The sequence below is a fragment of the Lampetra fluviatilis genome, chromosome 15, assembly GCF_964198595.1.
Source record: "Lampetra fluviatilis chromosome 15, kcLamFluv1.1, whole genome shotgun sequence".
Taxonomy (NCBI): domain Eukaryota; kingdom Metazoa; phylum Chordata; class Hyperoartia; order Petromyzontiformes; family Petromyzontidae; genus Lampetra; species Lampetra fluviatilis.
In genome coordinates, this window is record NC_136289.1 from 476515 (window position 1) to 497470 (window position 20956).

Below are 20956 nucleotides of genomic sequence, written 5' to 3' on the forward strand. Positions count from 1 at the left end.
ACCTGCCGACACGTGACCAGATGATATTGGAGGGGGGCGACCGGTGGACGGGGGCCGTTGGGTGGTCACGTGGTCTAAAGGAGCTCTCGGGAGCCTTTGGGAAAGAGCTCGAGAGATCTAGAAGGTGGGTGGGGCGAGGGCCGGAGCCAGCCCCAGCCCAGGCCGATATAATGGGGGCCCCGTGAGGGGCTCGGGGTTCTTCGGGTTGCTGGTGAAGAAGATCCACGTCGGGTAAAAGAAGCCTCTAGCCACGCGGTCCGGGACCCAGCTTGTGGTCCTAGCCGGGACCCAGCGAACCGTGTCTAGTTCTGCCGTAGTGTGGCTAGATGAGCATTCAACACCCAAGTGTAGGTTGTGTTATGTTATGTTGAGTTAGTGAAATAAATAGTGTTGTCCACTGTTGACTTTTCAGTTGGACTCACTACACATTGTTTAAATGCGTGCCTATAAAGGGCACCATACTTCAATAGGGATTACCATTGGTACGCTATTTTAATACACAATGGACAGGAAGGACAAGATCAAAGGGCTCGTATAATGCACATGCATAATGTACGTTGACTCATTAATCTCCCCCCCCCAACTTTGCGCAAGAGCGCAGTGTGGTCACCACATCTACACCTCTATATAAGGAACGAAACAGTTAGACTTCACAAATCTGGCTGTCGCCTGATGAAGCTGGTTGTAATTACTGGCGAAACGTACTCAGATTGTAAATGCTGTGGCTTGGCTCTCCAACACACCGGTGTGCTGTACTAGTGTTCTGTTTACATGACAACCCTTACTAGTTGGCTGTGTCGGGTGGTGGCGGGTTTTAACAACACATTTATATATTTACGCGCTCTAACTCAAAAAAACTCAAATATTAATAACAACAGTCGTTGTAAAATTAAAAATAAACAAATTAAATTCATTCTGTAAGGCACGTGCAATTTTTATTCTGTGTTTATTTGCAGAACTGCTATAATACATCAGACAGGAATCATCAAATGGACAGCAGATAATACAGGAGACAAAAGAGTGAACTGGAATATAATGAACCCGAAGGGAAATATCCATGCCAGGTGACCCAGCAGTGGGGTCAGTGGTCGGTTGAGCTGCTTTCAATTTAAGTCTGGCTGGGGGATAACTCGGCCCATCATCCCTTCAGGGTCACTCAAAATGAATGACCCCTTTGTGGTGATGTCAACAGTGGTTATAAAATGGAGGGAGTCACCTCTGCCATGGGAACGTGGAATTTCCACCACTGGCTTAGGGTTGTAACAGGAGATGAGCAGTGCCTATTTTAAGCAGGCAATCACTTTAATGAAAAAACACAGCCAAAAGAGGCACAAGGTGAATCGACATGAATGGATAAAGACAGTAGAGTGCAAAAGAAGCCGAGTTGAATGAAAGCAGCCTGAACATAGACACACTTGGCTTACATAGTACAACTCGAACATAGACACACTTGCCTTAGAAGACATAGTACAGGCTTCATTCCCATAGTATGTCTTGCGTATTACCAAGTTGAAACTCGAACAGCCGCTATAAACTCCAGGATGGAGTGCACGAGGCTATCCCCGTCGATGAGACCGGTGGTGCAGAGCCCGCGTCTCGCGCTGCCGATCCTGCCTCCACCCTCGGTGCAGCCAGTTCCTGGCTAATCCTGCAGACAGACGGCGGCGGCTTCACTCACACTGCGTCCAGCGGCAAAATCACACGCGTCCGCAAGACACGCATTGAACAAGTAAAAAAACGATAATGTGTCCATCTCCGATTAATTTAGTTCCTATTATTATCCAAAACGCCAGTATAATACATATTACACAACACTAGGTGCATAATGAAACATTCTAATGAAATTCCATTCTATGTTCATGATACGCGTATAAAACCGTGTATGAGAGAATTTTTTATTATTACAAATTCATGGAAATGAAATGATATTCCATCTTTTAGGCTCATGCGATCCACCAAAGCTCACTTCCAAAGTTATGGTTTACAGGCATGCATAGCCACCACCACCACCACCCGGCGAATATTGGATGCTCTTTCTCTTGTGGTGTCTATCATTAGGCCAGGCGTTAGATTGCTCAGCAGGGCCGCCTGGAACCTGCCCCTCCTGGTGCCAGCCCAGCAGCTGGCATCACACGAAAGCTTTCGCAGCCACTCGTAATCCTATTGTGCTGTTTCTCTTTGAAGCTTTTGCCACGAACTACTGCAGGCACCATCAATATTATCAAAATAAAAAAGACGAGCATTACCTTTTTTCCTTCGTACTCCTCCTCCTCCAGAGCTCCCTTTTCCTGCACAAAAACAACATTGGGATGTTCGTAAACAATAAATCAATAAAAGCCCCTGGCAAGTAACAATCTGTAAGTTTTCCATGAATTGCGCTGCAGTGGATGGCATTACTGGGGTTATGATTTTTGAACACTTGTAAGTTTAAAAATAACAGTCAACGTGATTTCCTCCTCAAATGATGATCACGGCGGTGCTCGTTTCAGCCCTGACCCAGTAGTGGAACTTCTTTCCTTTGGTGGGGGTGCATCTATCCATACTACCACCACTGTTGACTTTTCCAAAGAGTGCTATGGTACTAATTTTATTGACCCGAAAAGTGTTGATGGGCTGAGCTGGACCAGTTACACGCTCCCATTGCGAGCTGCCTGCTTCTAGTGCTAGGCCACTTGACCAGGTTATCAAACTGACAAAAGCCACAATCAATGTTCAGTCACAATTAGAGTAAAAGCTGAAACGTTATTGCTGTTGTAACTGTGTTCACAACATACCAGCAAGAGCATTAACATTTAATATTTTACTGGTTAACAATTATATATCAACATTTGCATATCCACATGTGCAAAGCAGCTACTTTTGAAGGCTGATATGCATTTCCACATGGGTTATTCAACAGACTCTTTCGCCAAAAAGTTAATGGCTCCTACCAAATAATAACTTGAATCCTAACGTTAACACAGAAACATGGGCGGCAGAGCGGCGGCGCTGTGGTAACACTCGTCCCTCGCAGTAAGACGTCCCTGGGTTCAATTCCCGACACGGACGTCGTTCTGTGTGGAGATTTACCATTCTCCCCCTGTTCTGCATGAGTTTCCTGTGCGTTGTCGGGTTTCAGAACACACAAAGGCACTGGAAGCAGTAACCCAATCTGAGCGCTTCTTGCTGCCAGGCACGAGCGTTCACCGTGGAACCCTGCCGTCAGTAAAAGAGCCCTTCATGCCAAACACGGCAGCATGGCTGGTGGGGAGGCCGGAGGCTGTGCCGGTACCTGCTCGTCGTCGCCGTGCCGGCGGCTCTCCTTAGCCGCGTGGCGGCTGCGCTCCTCCTCGATCGCCTGGTAGAAATCGCGCTCGGCCCGCGCCACCAGGTCGTGGCGAGACTCCTCGGCCTGGCTCTCGCGCCCTTCCTCGTCACGTCCCTGCTCCGAGCGGCCCCTCTCCTTCAAACGCATCTCCCGGTGTCGCGCCTCCAGGATCTTCTCTCGCTTTGTCTCCCGCTCGAACATCTCGGCGTTGGAAGGCAGGCAGAAAAGGTGGCGTTAAACACCATGCTCTGCTTCAAACTTCCCCTTTCAAAAATGACACTTTGTCGACAGAATAATGGCTGCTTTTTTTTTTCAGTGGTACCCTACAAATCTGTATTCAGTAAGGGTCGATCCATTGTAGGACCCCGCCTAAACCCAGAGGGTGGGAGACTGTAAGAGCAGATGTCTGAGGTGCCAGCTGTGCAACTTTTGCAGAATCTGACGCAATGAGGCCTTGTAGCTTGAGCAGCATTGGCCGCGACAATCTATTTATCTTGACGGACCTTGTAACATGCCATTAGTTCAGGTAAATCGCACGCAAATACTAAAGTGACTTTTCTGTGGAGACGGCTCCGAATGAAAGGAGGTCAAGGGTATCCCCAAACTGTAACGGAGGATGTGGCCTCACTTACTGCAGTGATGAGAGCCTTCTCATTGCGCTGCAGTGACGAGAGACCGGAGGAGAGCTCCAGGAGCGTCGCTGTGCCGTTCTGGGACCCACACGCCAAAAACCGCCCATTGTCCTGAATCCGCAGGCTGTGCAGGGGCTCATCGCTCACCTAGACACATAACGCAGGCAATGTCATTCCAAGGATGTACCTTTCCATGCGTCTTTGCACACTTTCCATTTCTGTCATTTTATTTGACAATGTCCAAGTGTTTGGTACGTGTTAAATGCCATTAACATGGACTGGTTAAATACGTTCTTCTTTGGGCACGCGGGTACGTTATCCAATGTTAACCCAGTCACTGGAGCATGTCTGTGAACACAGACAGGCGGTGATGTGGCACAGTGACCGTGGACGAGCGTATCACACCCCACTGCGAGTGAAGCACCATGAGGCGCTGCGTGCGGGTGGCGCCAGCTGCTGAAGGAGCAGGGGCAGCGCGCATGGAGTCCGGCAGCACTCCGGAGGCAGCAGCAGCAGCAGCAGTGGGGATTGGTGGATCACACACAGATGTTGTCAAACCCCCTTCTTACCGGTGGCCGTTGAGAAGGAGCTGTACCCTGGCTCACCAGGAGAAGCGGCACAGCAAAGTGCGGACTAATATCACTATTCAACCTATAAGGGATAGAGTATTGCCCCCTTGCACACTGTGGGTTTTCTTTGAATTATCTGATTTCCTCCCATTCATATGAACACTCATTAATCGGCTGGAAACATATTCATCTATATGCATCTAACGGCAGCAGTTACATTGGGGAAACTAAGGGACATGTCTCAGACCGTGTCCGTGAGCATAAGGCAGATTTGAAACACGGCAGGACCAATACTTCTGCCATGGATGATCATTATTTTAATGCGGCTGGCTCACACGAAATTGATTTCTCTAAGACGATGGAACTTTGCAAGCCTACTGGATATCAACAAAGATTGGTTCATGAAGCCATCCATATATACAGACACAGACACAATTTCAACTGAGAGGAACGTTATAGACTCAGCAATCATTGGAAAGATGTCATCAACCACTTTGGGTCATGACTTGATTTGTGTTTTCTTGGTATCCTCCACCGTCAGCAGTGTGGGTGTGTGGAGCGAGGTGCAATGCTTTGATTGGTGTAGACCTACTGCCGGTGTCAGAGCTTTCTCCGACATTAACATTAGCTGCCCCACCCATCTCTAAACCTTTATAAACAGCTTGCCCTCAGAGGCTAACCTCCCTGTTCCTGATGATGACCACTTGAATTGCGATCGAAACGTCGTGATATTTTTATTCACTTTATTTTTATTATTTTATTGTTATTTTTTATATCTACGTGACTTTACCGAAAGAACAATAGAATATGCATCTAACGTGTTTGCAGTTTGCATGAGTTCTGCTGTTATAAAAACGCGTATTGTTACTACTACCTGCAGAGTGAGAGTCGCATTGTTCTGCTTGAACAGCAGGTCCCACACGTCGAGCGAGCCATCCATCTTGGTGGTAAAGAAGACGGCCGGGCGCACCGGACTCCAGGAGCCGTCGGTCAGGTAGGACATGTGGTACCTGCAGGGAACCACCGCTTGGCTATTAACGCACAGCATCGCAGGGGCTCGCTGAAATGACCTTTACCCGAATTTTAACTCGAGTTGCCACCTGTTCAGGAAATTGAGATCTGCGTTCGGGTAGCAGGAATTGATTTGTAGTGAGATCTGGTTACCGGTATTTTGGTGAATTTCATTTTTACAATAACCTGCATAGTTATGATAGACCTAGGCTGACTGGCGGATATGTCTCGGTGCCATCTGTAGAAAAGGTGGCAGCCCTAGTCTGAACTTTGAGACCGATCATGAGCCAAGTGCTCCAGCCACAGCGCCAGATGGCAGGGAACGGAGTATAACAGTAAATACGAGACGGGTTCCTTGCGCTCACTTTGTCCACATGATGGACGAGTCACGGATTTCTTCTGACCAGATGCGAGCGGTCCAGTCTCCGATGGTCAGGAAGTTTTTGGGAAAAAACGGATGGCGCTGCAGGGCGTAGACAGGACCGTGATGGCCGCTGTAGGTGCCCACGATTTTCTCCGCCGGGGTCTTGGCTTTGCGGTTGCAGGACACCACCATCCCTTGCTCTGTCCCCACCATGAACTTGGTGGGCTGCGCGGGACACGGCGTGTCAGGTTAATACGGGAGGATTCCCTCCTCAGACGCCAGTGATCGCTGTCAACTGCATCAAGATGCTGTCAGCTGGCAACATCCAGAAATTGTAGGAAAATGACAATTACATCAAACGCGCATGTCACTGTGAAATTGTAAGATATTTACTGTTATTCTTTGGATCTTTCGGTAAAGTCGCGTAGTATCTATGTGACTTTACCGAAAGACCCAAAGAATATGAATTCCTGCAGTCATGAAAGCTTTAAGTCAAGATGTTTACTGTTCTTTAAGACGAGGACCTTTTTTTGAATTTTAACACGTCATATTTTCCAGTTCTTTCCAAAGGGAATTTTCAGGGAGAGCCAACTATGGCAACTTCTCCTGCCTAATGTCCCTCATGTGGGCTTCTCCACGTCCATCTCATGCTGCGCTTACCTTTGAACAAACGCGTCCATTGCTTTCATGGCTGTGCTGGCCGAGAACTCTGATGGACGCTCACCCCTCTCAATCCTCACTCCAACATCAAACTCACCGATCTAACTGCTGTCCTCCTGTCTGCAGGTGGTCACAGACTTTTGCACTCGACAACCATTACGGTGTTGTGCTGTGTTCTACTTTCCATTTGGAGTTGAATACATCGTTTGTAAAATTGGGTCTAGTTTTAGAAAACTGAATTTGATCGTGAAAAGTAACATACTGGTTTGGCAAAGATGAAAGTTTTAAATCAGTGCATATTACCTGTGATGGCAGATAGATCAGAAGAATCTGACAAGTGCTCAGAAAAGCAGGGAGAGGTGCATAGTCGGAATTACATTGGAAGTCAGAGGTATGAGCATGTGGATGAGAGAACAAATGCAGTTGTAAGACGTCGATGGTATTGACTGTAAGTGGGTCTCTGTGGGACACAGCGCGAGATGGGACAATGGCCGGTGGATGCGACTCATGAAGGAATAGCTGCAAATGGAGAGAACGGGCCCGAGATGACAACAAGCAAAGAGATGGGCCAATGAAATCAACTCATTGGCAGGAGCGAGATGGATTGCGGCATCACAGAACCATGAGGTATGGTGACAGCATGGACATGCTTTCATCCAGCTATGGATCAACCATGGCTGATGGTGATAATGATGTTACGCTATACGATATACATTTGTCCCTATACTATACACTGCACACTGTCGACAACACTACACAAGTCACTAGTTTCACTCATAAACCAAAAGTGTTTGAAGCCCTAAATATTTACCCTGTAAACTATTTACTGCCTCATAAAAAGCCGAGACACGGAACGACAGACATGGACGACGCTGCGATGACGCTGCACCAGCTAACTCCAGCAAATGAAACTCTGCTTGCCGACTGATTACGCCCTAATGAACCCGACACAGCATTGGTGCACGTAAGCACCGGTCGCACTGCTTAAAGTTTAGAGAGATTTACATCCTATTAGTACTGCAATATCAAACTATTCAATCCATAGATGTTAAAACACGTAAAATATGTGCACTGCATGTATACACCTCTCAGCCTTGTCTAGACCACCAGCTCAAAAAGAACTGAACGCATGGCTATTTTGTGTTTTTTGAGGACTCATCAGTGCAGTCGTTCGTGTTCGCTGCTGCCATAAGTCTCTGGGAGCCAAATATGTGGGAAGGCTTGTTACCTTCACAATCAGGAGATCCATTAACTAGTCTCAAGGCAACAATAATTCAACCATTCATTAAATACGCACCTGCGAGTGTGAAGACATGATTTAATATTTAGAAAAAACACTTACAATTATAATAGTAATGGTTATTATATTCAGTCGGTCTGATGTACCATGGTGGGCTCAAACTCCAGACAGGTGGCTCCCATTGCGTTGTCTAAATCCCCTTTCTTGGCAGGGTCGAGCGCGAGGCGTTCCATGGGCTCCGTCATCCTGCGCACGTCCCACCACAGCACCTGCCACACGGACGCCCAGAGATCTCACCCTCCACCCTGGACAACCGCCCACCCGCCCGCACGCCAAGCCTGTGCAACTCAAGTCGACTACTTATTAATTAGAATAATATAATCAGTTTCACTTGTAACGCACACAGTATTCGACTCAGAGGTCCGAAGAACTGCAGATAAGTGGGAAATCAGCCACGCGTTTAGCCGCCGCAAGCTCTGCGGTCCTCTATATATTAAGGTGTTGTCGGCCAATTAATTCGTGTTTACACGTGAGAAAATCCACGTGTGCGAGGGAGAAACACTCTATCTCAAACAGTAAGAGTCCATATTTTTGCTGTATTGTATTCTCCTGGCAAGTCAGGATACGGCTTCTCCTCGACGTCCGTGGGAAGGGAGTTTCACAAAATGCGTGCGATCCACCAACCCTCGCCTCCACAGTGCTGCTGGATTACAGGCATGTGCCCGGCTAAAATATGCCTATATCTTATTAACACAGGGGACTCTTAGCTCAGGGGCAGGGTGGCAAAGTGGTAACACTTGTGCCTCATCCTGGGTTTGATTCCCAACTCTCTCCCTGTTCTGCATGGGGTTTCCTCTGGGTTCTTAGTTTACTCCCATAGCTAAACACACCCACACGCGCAGTGCTACTGGTTTTGGCGAACACATCCCAAGGATGAGAAATTATCTGCAAATTACTCAATTGGGATAACATGTAGCAGCAACATCGCCCCTCCTGTGTAAACTTGGAAGGACCCTCCTGAAAAAGAGTTGAGACTTTCCTGTGTAAACAAGGATCATATTACTTAATAATAAATAACTACACTAACCAGGGGAATGCTGGGGATGGGGGTTGAGTATTTATCCTCACTCAATGGGTCTAGAGCAGTGGTTCCCAACCATTGTGCACCCGCGGGGCCCAACTGTAAACCCTCCAAAAACTTCTGCGAGTCACCGTGCAGTAAAAACGTGGTGTTTTGTGACACAAAAACCAGATGTGCAACAGTTCCGCGGATTTACCACCAGTGGCCAGCGGACCGGAGCTTAGGACCCACTGTTCTAGATGGTACGTTGAATTTGTGATTATGACATGATCGTCCACCACTGGATTGTGTTTCCTGCAAGGTCTACAAGCACATGTGATCACGATTCACTTCCCCTGGCTGTACAAAGAAGCTGGTACCACCAAAGTGTTTGCATCTCATGTGGTTCCAGTTTCTGCTCTATGCAATTCATCAGTATGAGGAATAACCAGGAACACTTCCAAGTGCAGTATTACTGTCCACCGTTAGCCTTCACTGACCACCGGCGAGGAGCGAACCATGCAACACACCTGCCCGTCGGTGGAGCACGAGAAGAACTCGGTGCCGGTCTTGGACTGCTGCCAGATGACCTTGTAGACGGGGTCCCGGTGGCTGTGCTCGATGGCCGTGGTCTCCACGGGCTGACAGCCCTTGCGTGTGTCCCAATAGGCTATAGACGTGACAAGGAACGTGGTTTTTATTTTTATTAAGACATTCTGTGACTGTTGAAAGTAATATTAATGTAGGCTTATATTTCCGAGGGAATAGTGGCTCTTCGATGATGACTGATGTTAAACTTTGACTACCATGTGATATCAGTGGCTTTATGTGATTGGCCTCCAGGTCAGAAGGCACGTGTGTCCAGCCACACAATACCTGCGACTGTCTGTGATTGGCTGCCAACACTTTTCATATGAAATCAGTGCAATGGACAGGGACAGCATAACCCCAGCAGGAGACTGCACATGCGGTGATAACCACAGCACAGCAGGAGTCAAGCGTGCCGGCAAATCCTCTACCTCCACGGTGAGGAGCTTCGACTAAAATTGTGCTCATCGTCAGCCTTTAATACATTAATTTAAAGTCACGTCTGACTCTACTTTCGTAGCATCTATGGCATTCCGCACAATTGTCTGGCTAATAGTAAACATTTTATACACATGGGCAGCCTCCAATAATAGCAGACACTTAGACGACATAACCTGCAGTTATGATGTCATGGTGCCCTGTGGAATCAGTGGGATTGGGGAACGGTAGTGAAGTGGTTACCGTACTGTGCTACGAACCCGGAGACCCGAATGCTATTGCTGCTCATGACCAACACCAGTGACGATTATCTTCTGAACCAATCCTGTGCCTCCCCTAGGTCGATTCAGCCTCAAATGAGTATCTGGTATAATGTGTAAACATCACCACTAGGGAGACAAAGGCAGCCGGATGTGGTGCTGCGCACCCCTTGTGTGCTGTGCCGTCCTTAATAGGTGCTCGCTAACAGCACTTGCCCCTACAATCCGTTAAGGCTGTACTGGGGATCTTTGTCTCTGTATAATCGCCTAACATTCTATCTGCATCAAATCTGTGATGAGAAATCCCATCACAACAGAAAATGTACGCATGCCGGAACACAAAGAGATTTAAACTAGATTCAAAGCTTTCGTGACTTCAGGAATTACTCTTTGGTTCTTTCGGTAAAGTCACGTAGAAAATATATTTAAATAATAATAAAATACGACGTTTCGGTTGTAACACAAACAACCATCAGGTAAGAATGAATGATAAAACACAGACACGGGAACAACACAGGCAGACACACATGCAGAGAGAGACACACACAAAGACACACCGGGCATGACACACACCAAGACCAACAGAAGGACAAAGAATCTGTGCCGAGGCCTTAAATAGAGAGGGGGGGGCAGAGAGGACTGGGGAGGCGGGACCAGCTGACGCACGAGGGGACAAGGAGGGGGCAGTGTGGAATTCCGGACCACAGTGGCCGGAGGAGAGACGATGGTTTAGAGCAAGAAAATCGAAAGTTTGAGAAAGCAAATTTAGTAAAATTAAGAAGTGTAACGCAATGCACCACAGAGGGTCGGTTAACACACAGTTAACACATAGCCTGGTTGATTAACGTTCTTCCAAAGATTGCTGAATTAGAAGTAAAGTGTGATAAAACACAGGCACAGAAACATCATAGGCAGACCCACATGTAGAAAGAGACACACAACACAAAGACACACGGAAACAGCATAGGCAGACCCACATGTAGAAAGAGACACACAACACAAAGACACACGGAAACAGCATAGGCAGAACCACATGTAGAAAGAGACACACAACACAAAGACACACGGAAACAGAATAGGCAGACCCACATGTAGAAAGAGACACACAACACAAAGACACACGGAAACAGCATAGGCAGAACCACATGTAGAAAGAGACACACAACACAAAGACACACGGAAACAGCATAGGCAGAACCACATGTAGAAAGAGACACACAACACAAAGACACACGGAAACAGCATAGGCAGACCCACATGTAGAAAGAGACACACAACACAAAGACACACAGAAACAGCATAGGCAGAACCACATGTAGAAAGAGACACACAACACAAAGACACACAGAAACAGCATAGGCAGACCCACATGTAGAAAGAGACACACAACACAAAGACACACGGAAACAGCATAGGCAGACCCACATGTAGAAAGAGACACACAACACAAAGACACACAGAAACAGCATAGGCAGAACCACATGTAGAAAGAGACGCACAACACAAAGACACACAGAAACAGCATAGGCAGACCCACATGTAGAAAGAGACACAACACAAAGACACACAGAAACAGCATAGGCAGACCCACATGTAGAAAGAGACACACAACACAAAGACACACAGAAACAGCATAGGCAGACCCACATGTAGAAAGAGACACAACACAAAGACACACAGAAACAGCATAGGCAGACCCACATGTAGAAAGAGACACAACACAAAGACACACGGAAACAGCATAGGCAGACCCACATGTAGAAAGAGACACAGAACACAAAGACACACAGAAACAGCATAGGCAGAACCACATGTAGAAAGAGACACACAACACAAAGACACACAGAAACAGCATAGGCAGACCCACATGTAGAAAGAGACACACAACACAAAGACACACAGAAACAGCATAGGCAGACCCACATGTAGAAAGAGACACACAACACAAAGACACACAGAAACAGCATAGGCAGAACCACATGTAGAAAGAGACACAGAACAAAAAGACACACGGAAACAGCATAGGCAGACCCACATGTAGAAAGAGACACACAACACAAAGACACACAGAAACAGCATAGGCAGACCCACATGTAGAAAGAGACACACAACACAAAGACACACAGAAACAGCATAGGCAGAACCACATGTAGAAAGAGACACACAACACAAAGACACACAGAAACAGCATAGGCAGAACCACATGTAGAAAGAGACACACAACACAAAGACACACAGAAACAGCATAGGCAGACCCACATGTAGAAAGAGACACACAACACAAAGACACACGGAAACAGCACAGGCAGAACCACATGTAGAAAGAGACACACAACACAAAGACACACAGAAACAGCATAGGCAGACCCACATGTAGAAAGAGACACACAACACAAAGACACACAGAAACAGCATAGGCAGAACCACATGTAGAAAGAGACACAGAACAAAAAGACACACGGAAACAGCATAGGCAGACCCACATGTAGAAAGAGACACACAACACAAAGACACACAGAAACAGCATAGGCAGACCCACATGTAGAAAGAGACACACAACACAAAGACACACAGAAACAGCATAGGCAGACCCACATGTAGAAAGAGACACAGAACAAAAAGACACACGGAAACAGCATAGGCAGAACCACATGTAGAAAGAGACACACAACACAAAGACACACAGAAACAGCATAGGCAGAACCACATGTAGAAAGAGACACACAACACAAAGACACACAGAAACAGCATAGGCAGAACCACATGTAGAAAGAGACACACAACACAAAGACACACAGAAACAGCATAGGCAGACCCACATGTAGAAAGAGACACACAACACAAAGACACACGGAAACAGCACAGGCAGAACCACATGTAGAAAGAGACACACAACACAAAGACACACAGAAACAGCATAGGCAGACCCACATGTAGAAAGAGACACACAACACAAAGACACACAGAAACAGCATAGGCAGAACCACATGTAGAAAGAGACACAGAACAAAAAGACACACGGAAACAGCATAGGCAGACCCACATGTAGAAAGAGACACACAACACAAAGACACACAGAAACAGCATAGGCAGACCCACATGTAGAAAGAGACACACAACACAAAGACACACAGAAACAGCATAGGCAGACCCACATGTAGAAAGAGACACAGAACAAAAAGACACACGGAAACAGCATAGGCAGAACCACATGTAGAAAGAGACACACAACACAAAGACACACAGAAACAGCATAGGCAGACCCACATGTAGAAAGAGACACACAACACAAAGACACACAGAAACAGCATAGGCAGAACCACATGTAGAAAGAGACACACAACACAAAGACACACAGAAACAGCATAGGCAGAACCACATGTAGAAAGAGACACACAACACAAAGACACACAGAAACAGCATAGGCAGAACCACATGTAGAAAGAGACACACAACACAAAGACACACGGAAACAGCATAGGCAGAACCACATGTAGAAAGAGACACACAACACAAAGACACACAGAAACAGCATAGGCAGAACCACATGTAGAAAGAGACACAGAACACAAAGACACACAGAAACAGCATAGGCAGACCCACATGTAGAAAGAGACACACAACACAAAGACACACAGAAACAGCATAGGCAGAACCACATGTAGAAAGAGACACAGAACACAAAGACACACAGAAACAGCATAGGCAGAACCACATGTAGAAAGAGACACACAACACAAAGACACACAGAAACAGCATAGGCAGACCCACATGTAGAAAGAGACACACAACACAAAGACACACAGAAACAGCATAGGCAGACCCACATGTAGAAAGAGACACACAACACAAAGACACACGGAAACAGCATAGGCAGACCCACATGTAGAAAGAGACACACAACACAAAGACACACAGAAACAGCATAGGCAGACCCACATGTAGAAAGAGACACAGAACAAAAAGACACACGGAAACAGCATAGGCAGAACCACATGTAGAAAGAGACACACAACACAAAGACACACAGAAACAGCATAGGCAGAACCACATGTAGAAAGAGACACACAACACAAAGACACACAGAAACAGCATAGGCAGAACCACATGTAGAAAGAGACACACAACACAAAGACACACAGAAACAGCATAGGCAGACCCACATGTAGAAAGAGACACACAACACAAAGACACACGGAAACAGCACAGGCAGAACCACATGTAGAAAGAGACACACAACACAAAGACACACAGAAACAGCATAGGCAGACCCACATGTAGAAAGAGACACACAACACAAAGACACACAGAAACAGCATAGGCAGAACCACATGTAGAAAGAGACACACAACACAAAGACACGCCAAACTGTGCTGTATGAACTGATGGCAAATACACGTTAAAGGGCCCACGTAATCATACACGTGCGGTTGCTATGTACGAACCAATCTGGCCATTGTATGAGCCAGCCACGAGGATGTGTGAGTCCTTCGGGTTGTACTCCAGGCACACGAGGGGAGATGCCGGCTTCAGAGCGAGTTCCGGCTTATTGGGGGTTTCTGAGCGCAGAGAAAACAAGCATCGTTACCTAACATGGGACATGATTGGAACAACATATTTCAATAATAACTTAAACTTGTGACGCGCAGAGAATTAGTTCACTCTCGTAGAGAGAGAACACTCAGAGATGCAAAGAGCTACCACAGACACGCAGGAAGGCAGCCACCACATGATTAGCCGGCAGCCCCAATTTCCCTCGTTAAATCTTGACTGAAAGCTTTCGGGACTGCAGGAATTCATACTCTTTGGGTCTTTCGGTAAAGTCCCGTAGATAGAAAAATAATAAAATAATAATAAATCACGACGTTTCGATCGCAAAGCATGCAATCGTCTTCAGGTGAAAAAATACAGCAGGCGGACTGCTGAGGCAAGAAGAAATGTAGCGACAGAGCTACTGCAGCCAGAGGTTATATCGGTTTGGGATGGGTAAAACCCAAGGGTAAGTGGGCGGGGCTAGAGATGGAATTTGCAAGTAAATGTAAGATCGCAGAGCTAGATATACCTCGGCTATTATGCTACTTGAGATTAGCATGTCAATATGTTAATGTAACCCCACGGTGGCTACAGTGCTGAAGAAGCCATTGTATTGCTCGAGATGAGAGATTAGCATGTCGATGTGAGACGGCTCCCGCAGCAGCGGCTGTGTTAATGAGAGACATTCAGCCTATTAAACAACGAACGCCACCACCACATCGAGGAAAAGGGAGCAGCAGCTATGTTAGTGAGACATTTAGCCTGTTAATGTGAAGACATTTAACAAGGTAATGTAACTCAGAGAGTCGGAAAAACCTGCTAACATAGGCAGGTAGGATGGAAGCATCACAGCCAGTGATGACTTTACCTGGTTAATAACGTCATTCCAATGATTGCTCAGTTTGTACCCATCTTCTCAGTTGAAATTGTCTGTATTTATATATCTGGATGGCTTCATGAACAAATATTTGTTGATAGCCAGTGGGTTTAAATAGTACCTTCGTCTTGGAGAAATCTATTTCATGTGTGCCCACAGTGTTAAAACAATGATCAGCCCAAGCAGAGGTGTTGGTCCTACCGTATTTCAGATCCGCCTTGTGTTCGCGAATACGGTCTGAGACATGTCGCTTAGTTTCCCCAATGTAACTACTGCCGCAGGCACAGTTTAGTTTGTAGACACCGGGGTATTGCATGTCAGGGATCACATCCTTCACAGATGGGATCAGATCACGAATTTTATGTACTGTGTTAAATCGGACCTGGATCTTGTATTTGCTCATGATTTTGGAAATATTTTTAGTGATCCCTGCTATGTATGGCAAGGTGATGGTTTTGATTGGGTCCTGAGGTGGTTCTCTCCCAACGGTTGGGGTGACAGCTTTACGGATTGTGCAATCCTAGTTAAGTTTAAAGTTATTTTGTATAACCAGGTGAGAACTCAAGGGACGATGATGAGTCTCGATTGCAAGAGTGATCCGAGTCACCAAAATGGGAAAAAAATGAAATAAAGTTTCAGCATTGAAGCAAATAGAAATTAGAACCAAAACAACTGTGTTGTCGCAGGGGAAATTGAAAATATTGCACCAATATAAATCAACGTGAAGTATTTCCTGCAATGTGAGTTGGCTCAGGCAGATTCGTTGCAGACCAATTATAGCACAATTCCAATTAAGTTACAAAAGTATTGTATATGGTGACTACTGTAATAACATGTAAAAAGCCAAGTATGTATGTGATGTATGTGGTGGTAGCGGTTTTCTGCAGCTTGCCACTCGCCTATGTCCCAAATGTAGGAGTCGGAGCTTGTGCCCGACGTGGCCCCTTGGAATTCCAGACAGGAGTAAGCCACTGCCAGCTTACGTCCTGCATCGGGGTGCCATGACAGGTGTGTGGCTGTTCGTTTCAGCTCATTTGGATCTCTTCCAGAAAAAAAGAAAGCACAACATTTACATCTGTGGCAACAATCTTCGGCAATGTCAACAGAGACAGGATGTATGTATGTTGAACTTATTTCGCGTCGTACGCAGCCAACCGCGCTAATCGGAGAATTTTCCTTCAATTAGATAATTATGCATGAGAAGTACTGCCCAAAAGCAGAAGGTCAATGTGAAGATAGCAAGAGATCAGAAAAATCTGGATACCTACTGAAAAACGTTGATTGTTTTAGCAGAAGGCTGCTCCTCCTCCACCTCCACAGACTCAGCCTCAAAGTACTCCTGGTAGATATTGATGGCATTATTCTGCTTCACACAGTGCTCCATCATCTACGGGTGAACAACGCAAAAAGACAAGGTTGCACTAATTACCCTATGTGTGCACGCAGCCCTTGGCAAAGTAAATTGTGTTCTGGAAGCATGCCAGCTATTTGTTTTTATTAACTCATTATTTGCATAATCCTAGGGAAGGTTACAGATTGTCAAGTGATTCAAAGACTGACTTAACAATGTCATGGTCATGTAAATGAACAATACAAATCAGCAATATCCCTTTTCCTTTGTGGGCCTGATACTGTACATAACGATCCATTTCCGATTGTCTGCATATGTGATAATAAATAACAATGAAACCCAAAATATACAAAGTAACACAACAAAGTAGGTCATCTAAACCTTTAAACAAATCATCTGATTCGGTTTATTTATTGTGTTAAATGCACCATAATTTTACACACTCGTGACAATTTTTTCGAAAGTCGGACAAGCATTTGCAACGTTCCACAACCATCGTGCCAAGTGAGTGCAGCATCTTTCGTTGGCATGCGACGCTTACAGTGCCCAAGTGTGTGATGATGTTCACGTAATTTTCATCCTTTTCCACTTTCTTGCGGTAGCGAATGGTCTGCTCTGCTTCCTGCGGATTGACATCTTTTGGCCAGCCACCTTCCACGTGGTTTACACCTTTACTTTCTGTGTCAAAACGCTCCGTGTTCACCTGTGAGATGAAATGAGACGGAAAGTAACAACAATTTTACAATGACAATCGCAAGAAAACCACGACTCTATCTATAATCGAAGTTTAAATACTTTTCATTATGCCCCATATAGTAGGCCCGTGCTTCTCAAATTATATCATTCTACATCACTCACTTTCGAGCTTGCTCGTCCTGTACGGCACACCATGTGGGCCTGGGTGGGTAGGAATGCGTTGTAGCTAAGAGGCGGTTGAGAGAGCCGGGGGTGGGAGCTGACGGTCGTGTGCCACACACTGCGCATACGTACGTATGTTGAACTTCTTTCGCACCGTACATAGCCAATCGTGCTATCGGAGGTGCATACGTGACCAATGGCGAGGGGAGGGCGCGAGGTGGGGGCTGGATCGGCCATTGAACGGCACTGAGCGTTCGTCTGTCCTCGCTTGCCTGTCCTCTAATTCAGAAAATGGCGTGGCACACCTGGGGCCTTGCCGCGGCTGCACAGCGGCTGGGAAGGACTACAGCAGGGCAACGCAGCAGGGCGGCACTTGTGAGACGCGAATGGCTGCGCCTACCTCGTGCTCGGACATCTCCTGTACGCACTGCACTCCGATGTCACACGGGTTGCGAGGAATGTAGTCAGCGGCCAGGCTCGGATCGGGCAATATGTCAACGTGCAGCTCGGCCGGGCGGTCAGAGAAGTTGCATTGGCGTCCAAACTCATTGCGCTTCTTGGTGTACACGTACACAATCTCCATCTCCACTCGTTGTGTCAGGCCGGCCTGATAGGCGGCACACAGACACTACCACGTTTCCGCTTCTGTTTCTAACCTGCAGAGAAACACAAAGGGTACAATGAAACATTAAACTTTTTGTATTACTCAAGGAAACTCTTTTTTATTTTACCAGGTAAGGCCCACTGAGCTGTATAGTTATTTTAAAGTGGCCTGGCCACAAATGATAGCTCAACAAAGTGGCTTATCATCACGTGGACATTTATATCAGCAAAATACTCTAAATGCATGTTCCTCAGCGTGGAGGGAAAGAGTGGAGAACCCGGAGAAAAAACCACGCGCCCACGGGGAGAACATGGAAACTCCAAATATACAGCAACATTCAGCGTCGGGATTGAAGCCACGCTTTCCTCCATACCAGGCGAGGTAGTTAACACCTCGCCACCGCAGCGCCCATTAACATGTACATTCAACGCACAAGTATTGCTATTCGTCTAAGGGACAGAGCTGGAATTGCAAGCACCTAAAGTCGCAAAACTTTAGTCATACCGATGTATTTATATGGCAAGTACGAGTGAATGACTTGACCGCTCACTAATTCCACATGGTTCTCGCACCATTCACTCACTACTGCTGTTCACATAAAGACATTGAGACCACTCTCGTCATGTGACCTCAGGTGGTACCGACAAGTGAGAACATCCGGTCTGGGCTGGTGCGCGACACGAACCAGTGGCTGGAAACGAATCTCAATCTCGGGGAACAAGCGTGGTTAATGTACGGGAGGCATGCGGGACACTGTCCACAAACAACCATCATCACCATCTCCTGACCACCCTCACTGCCCCGCATCTACAACACCCGGGAAGTCCTGTTAGTAACCACACACTAACCAGACCCTCACATGCTTAGCTTGTATGAGATCTGTGACTCACACATATGTGAGCGGATCATTCAAACAAACACGTGGTTGACGATAGAAGGGTGGGTAAAACACGTACACAGTGTTAGTGGTTGTGGTTGGTGGTGGACACACACACGTGGAGGATACCGGCCATACACCGCTAAGTGACGGTGACGTCACCGCGGCGCCTGTGCCAGGCCAAGTGCACATTGAGGCCACGTGAAGTGTCGAAGGCTCGCTGCCAGGAGGTCACGGAACAGGCCCTGGTGGTATACCATGGGTTGTTGACTAGACTGAGATGACTTGCAGATGCACAAATCGCGTGCGGTGCACACAGACACACTCACAGGGGGTGGACACTCACAGGGGGTGGACACACACAGGGGGTGGACACTCACAGGTGGACACACACAGGTGGACACTCACAGGAGGTGGACACTCACAGGGGGTGGACACACACAGGTGGACACTCACAGGGGGTGGACACACACAGGAGGTGGACACACAGAAGGTGGACACACACAGGGGGTGGACACACACAGGTGGACACTCACAGGGGGTGGACACTCACAGGGGGTGGACACACACAGGGGGTGGACACACACAGGGGGTGGACACCACAACCTGGTTGACCGGCGGTCGTCCTCCCGGGCCGAGTCGCCTCACCAAGTCGTCTCGTCCGCGTCCTTGGGCGTCTCCATGGCGACGAGGCGGGGGCGGGGCCGTCCCCCGTTGCCAGGCGCGAGGTTTTCCCTCCGTCCCGGCGCCCCGCCCCCACGCGGCAGTGACGCGTGAAGCGGGGGCGGGGCCTGTCGCGTCTGTTGTCATAAATTAATAAATAAAAACACGTGAATATTAAAACACGGACATTTTTAACTTGCACAGTAAAGTCATTGTATTTTTTCATTGGCTAAACAGCCGGATAATGCGACAAATCGCTAACCTTAAACACCCAGTCGTTCGTAACAGTCGAAGGCGGTATAGTACTATAGTGATAGAGCAAGTGCAGAGTCATTGAACCGGAATTGATAGCTTGAAAGCATTTAGCGCGGGGCCCTTGAAAGTGCGGGGCCCGTAGCGTTTGTAGTAGCTACTACATATGTAGCTACTACATACTACATATGTAGCTACTACACGTGTAGCTACATGTGTAGCTACTATACGTGTAGCTACTACTACATATGTAGCTACGATTGCTACTACGATAATCCGGCACTGCCCGCATGCCTCCCCGCGCGTGCAACGCCACAAAGCTGCCTGGTCGCTCGCCCACAATGCGGGAGTTCGACACACATCCCCATGTAGGAACGCAGAGCTCGGGAAATCGTTGGGAGGTTGAGGGTTAACCACCCCTCTCCCCTTCCTCCCCCAATGTTGCCGTGGGTTTTCTCGCGGTGTTCTGTTTGCCTCCCGATGTGTAGCGATGCAGTTGACTAAACAAGCCATTGTCTTTGTGCTGTTCGTCTTTTAGCGTCCTCTGGTCTAACCCTGTGAGAGACTAAAGAAAGCTGTCTCTGGTGTGGACCAATCAGTTTGAAAAACAATGTATATGGAGTGACATTAATCTAGGATTGATGCTTCCGTGACTGCATGAATTACTATACTCATTGGTTCTTTCGGTAAAGTCACGTAGGTAGAAATTAAATCAAATTAAAATAGATCACGACGTTTCGAATGCAACACAAGCGCTCGTCCTCAGGTGAAAGTGTCGTAAACCACACAGCGAGGGAACACACAGAGGGACA

General features: G+C 47.1%; 1 protein-coding gene across 3 annotated transcripts; it reads right to left on the bottom strand.

Moving 5' to 3' along the window:
• Window positions 1-1020: 1020 nt before the first annotated feature.
• Window positions 1021-20024, bottom strand: DNAI2 (dynein axonemal intermediate chain 2). Of its 3 annotated transcripts, none has more exons than XM_078862910.1 (14): window positions 19836-20024; window positions 18149-18404; window positions 17432-17593; window positions 16808-16926; window positions 16439-16581; window positions 14575-14688; window positions 9374-9513; window positions 7930-8052; window positions 5885-6108; window positions 5383-5518; window positions 3940-4086; window positions 3272-3508; window positions 2247-2288; window positions 1021-1648 (listed from the first exon to the last, which is right to left on the bottom strand). In XM_078862910.1, the coding sequence occupies exons 2-14, from the start codon at window positions 18329-18331 to the stop codon at window positions 1643-1645; spliced, it is 1776 nt and encodes a 591-aa protein (XP_078719036.1). In that variant the 5' UTR covers window positions 18332-18404; window positions 19836-20024; the 3' UTR covers window positions 1021-1642. The 3 variants fall into 3 exon arrangements, with proteins under 3 accessions (XP_078719036.1, XP_078719034.1, XP_078719035.1); XM_078862908.1 differs by having other exon boundaries at window positions 5380-5518; XM_078862909.1 differs by having other exon boundaries at window positions 5380-5518; window positions 19833-20024.
• Window positions 20025-20956: the final 932 nt, after the last annotated feature.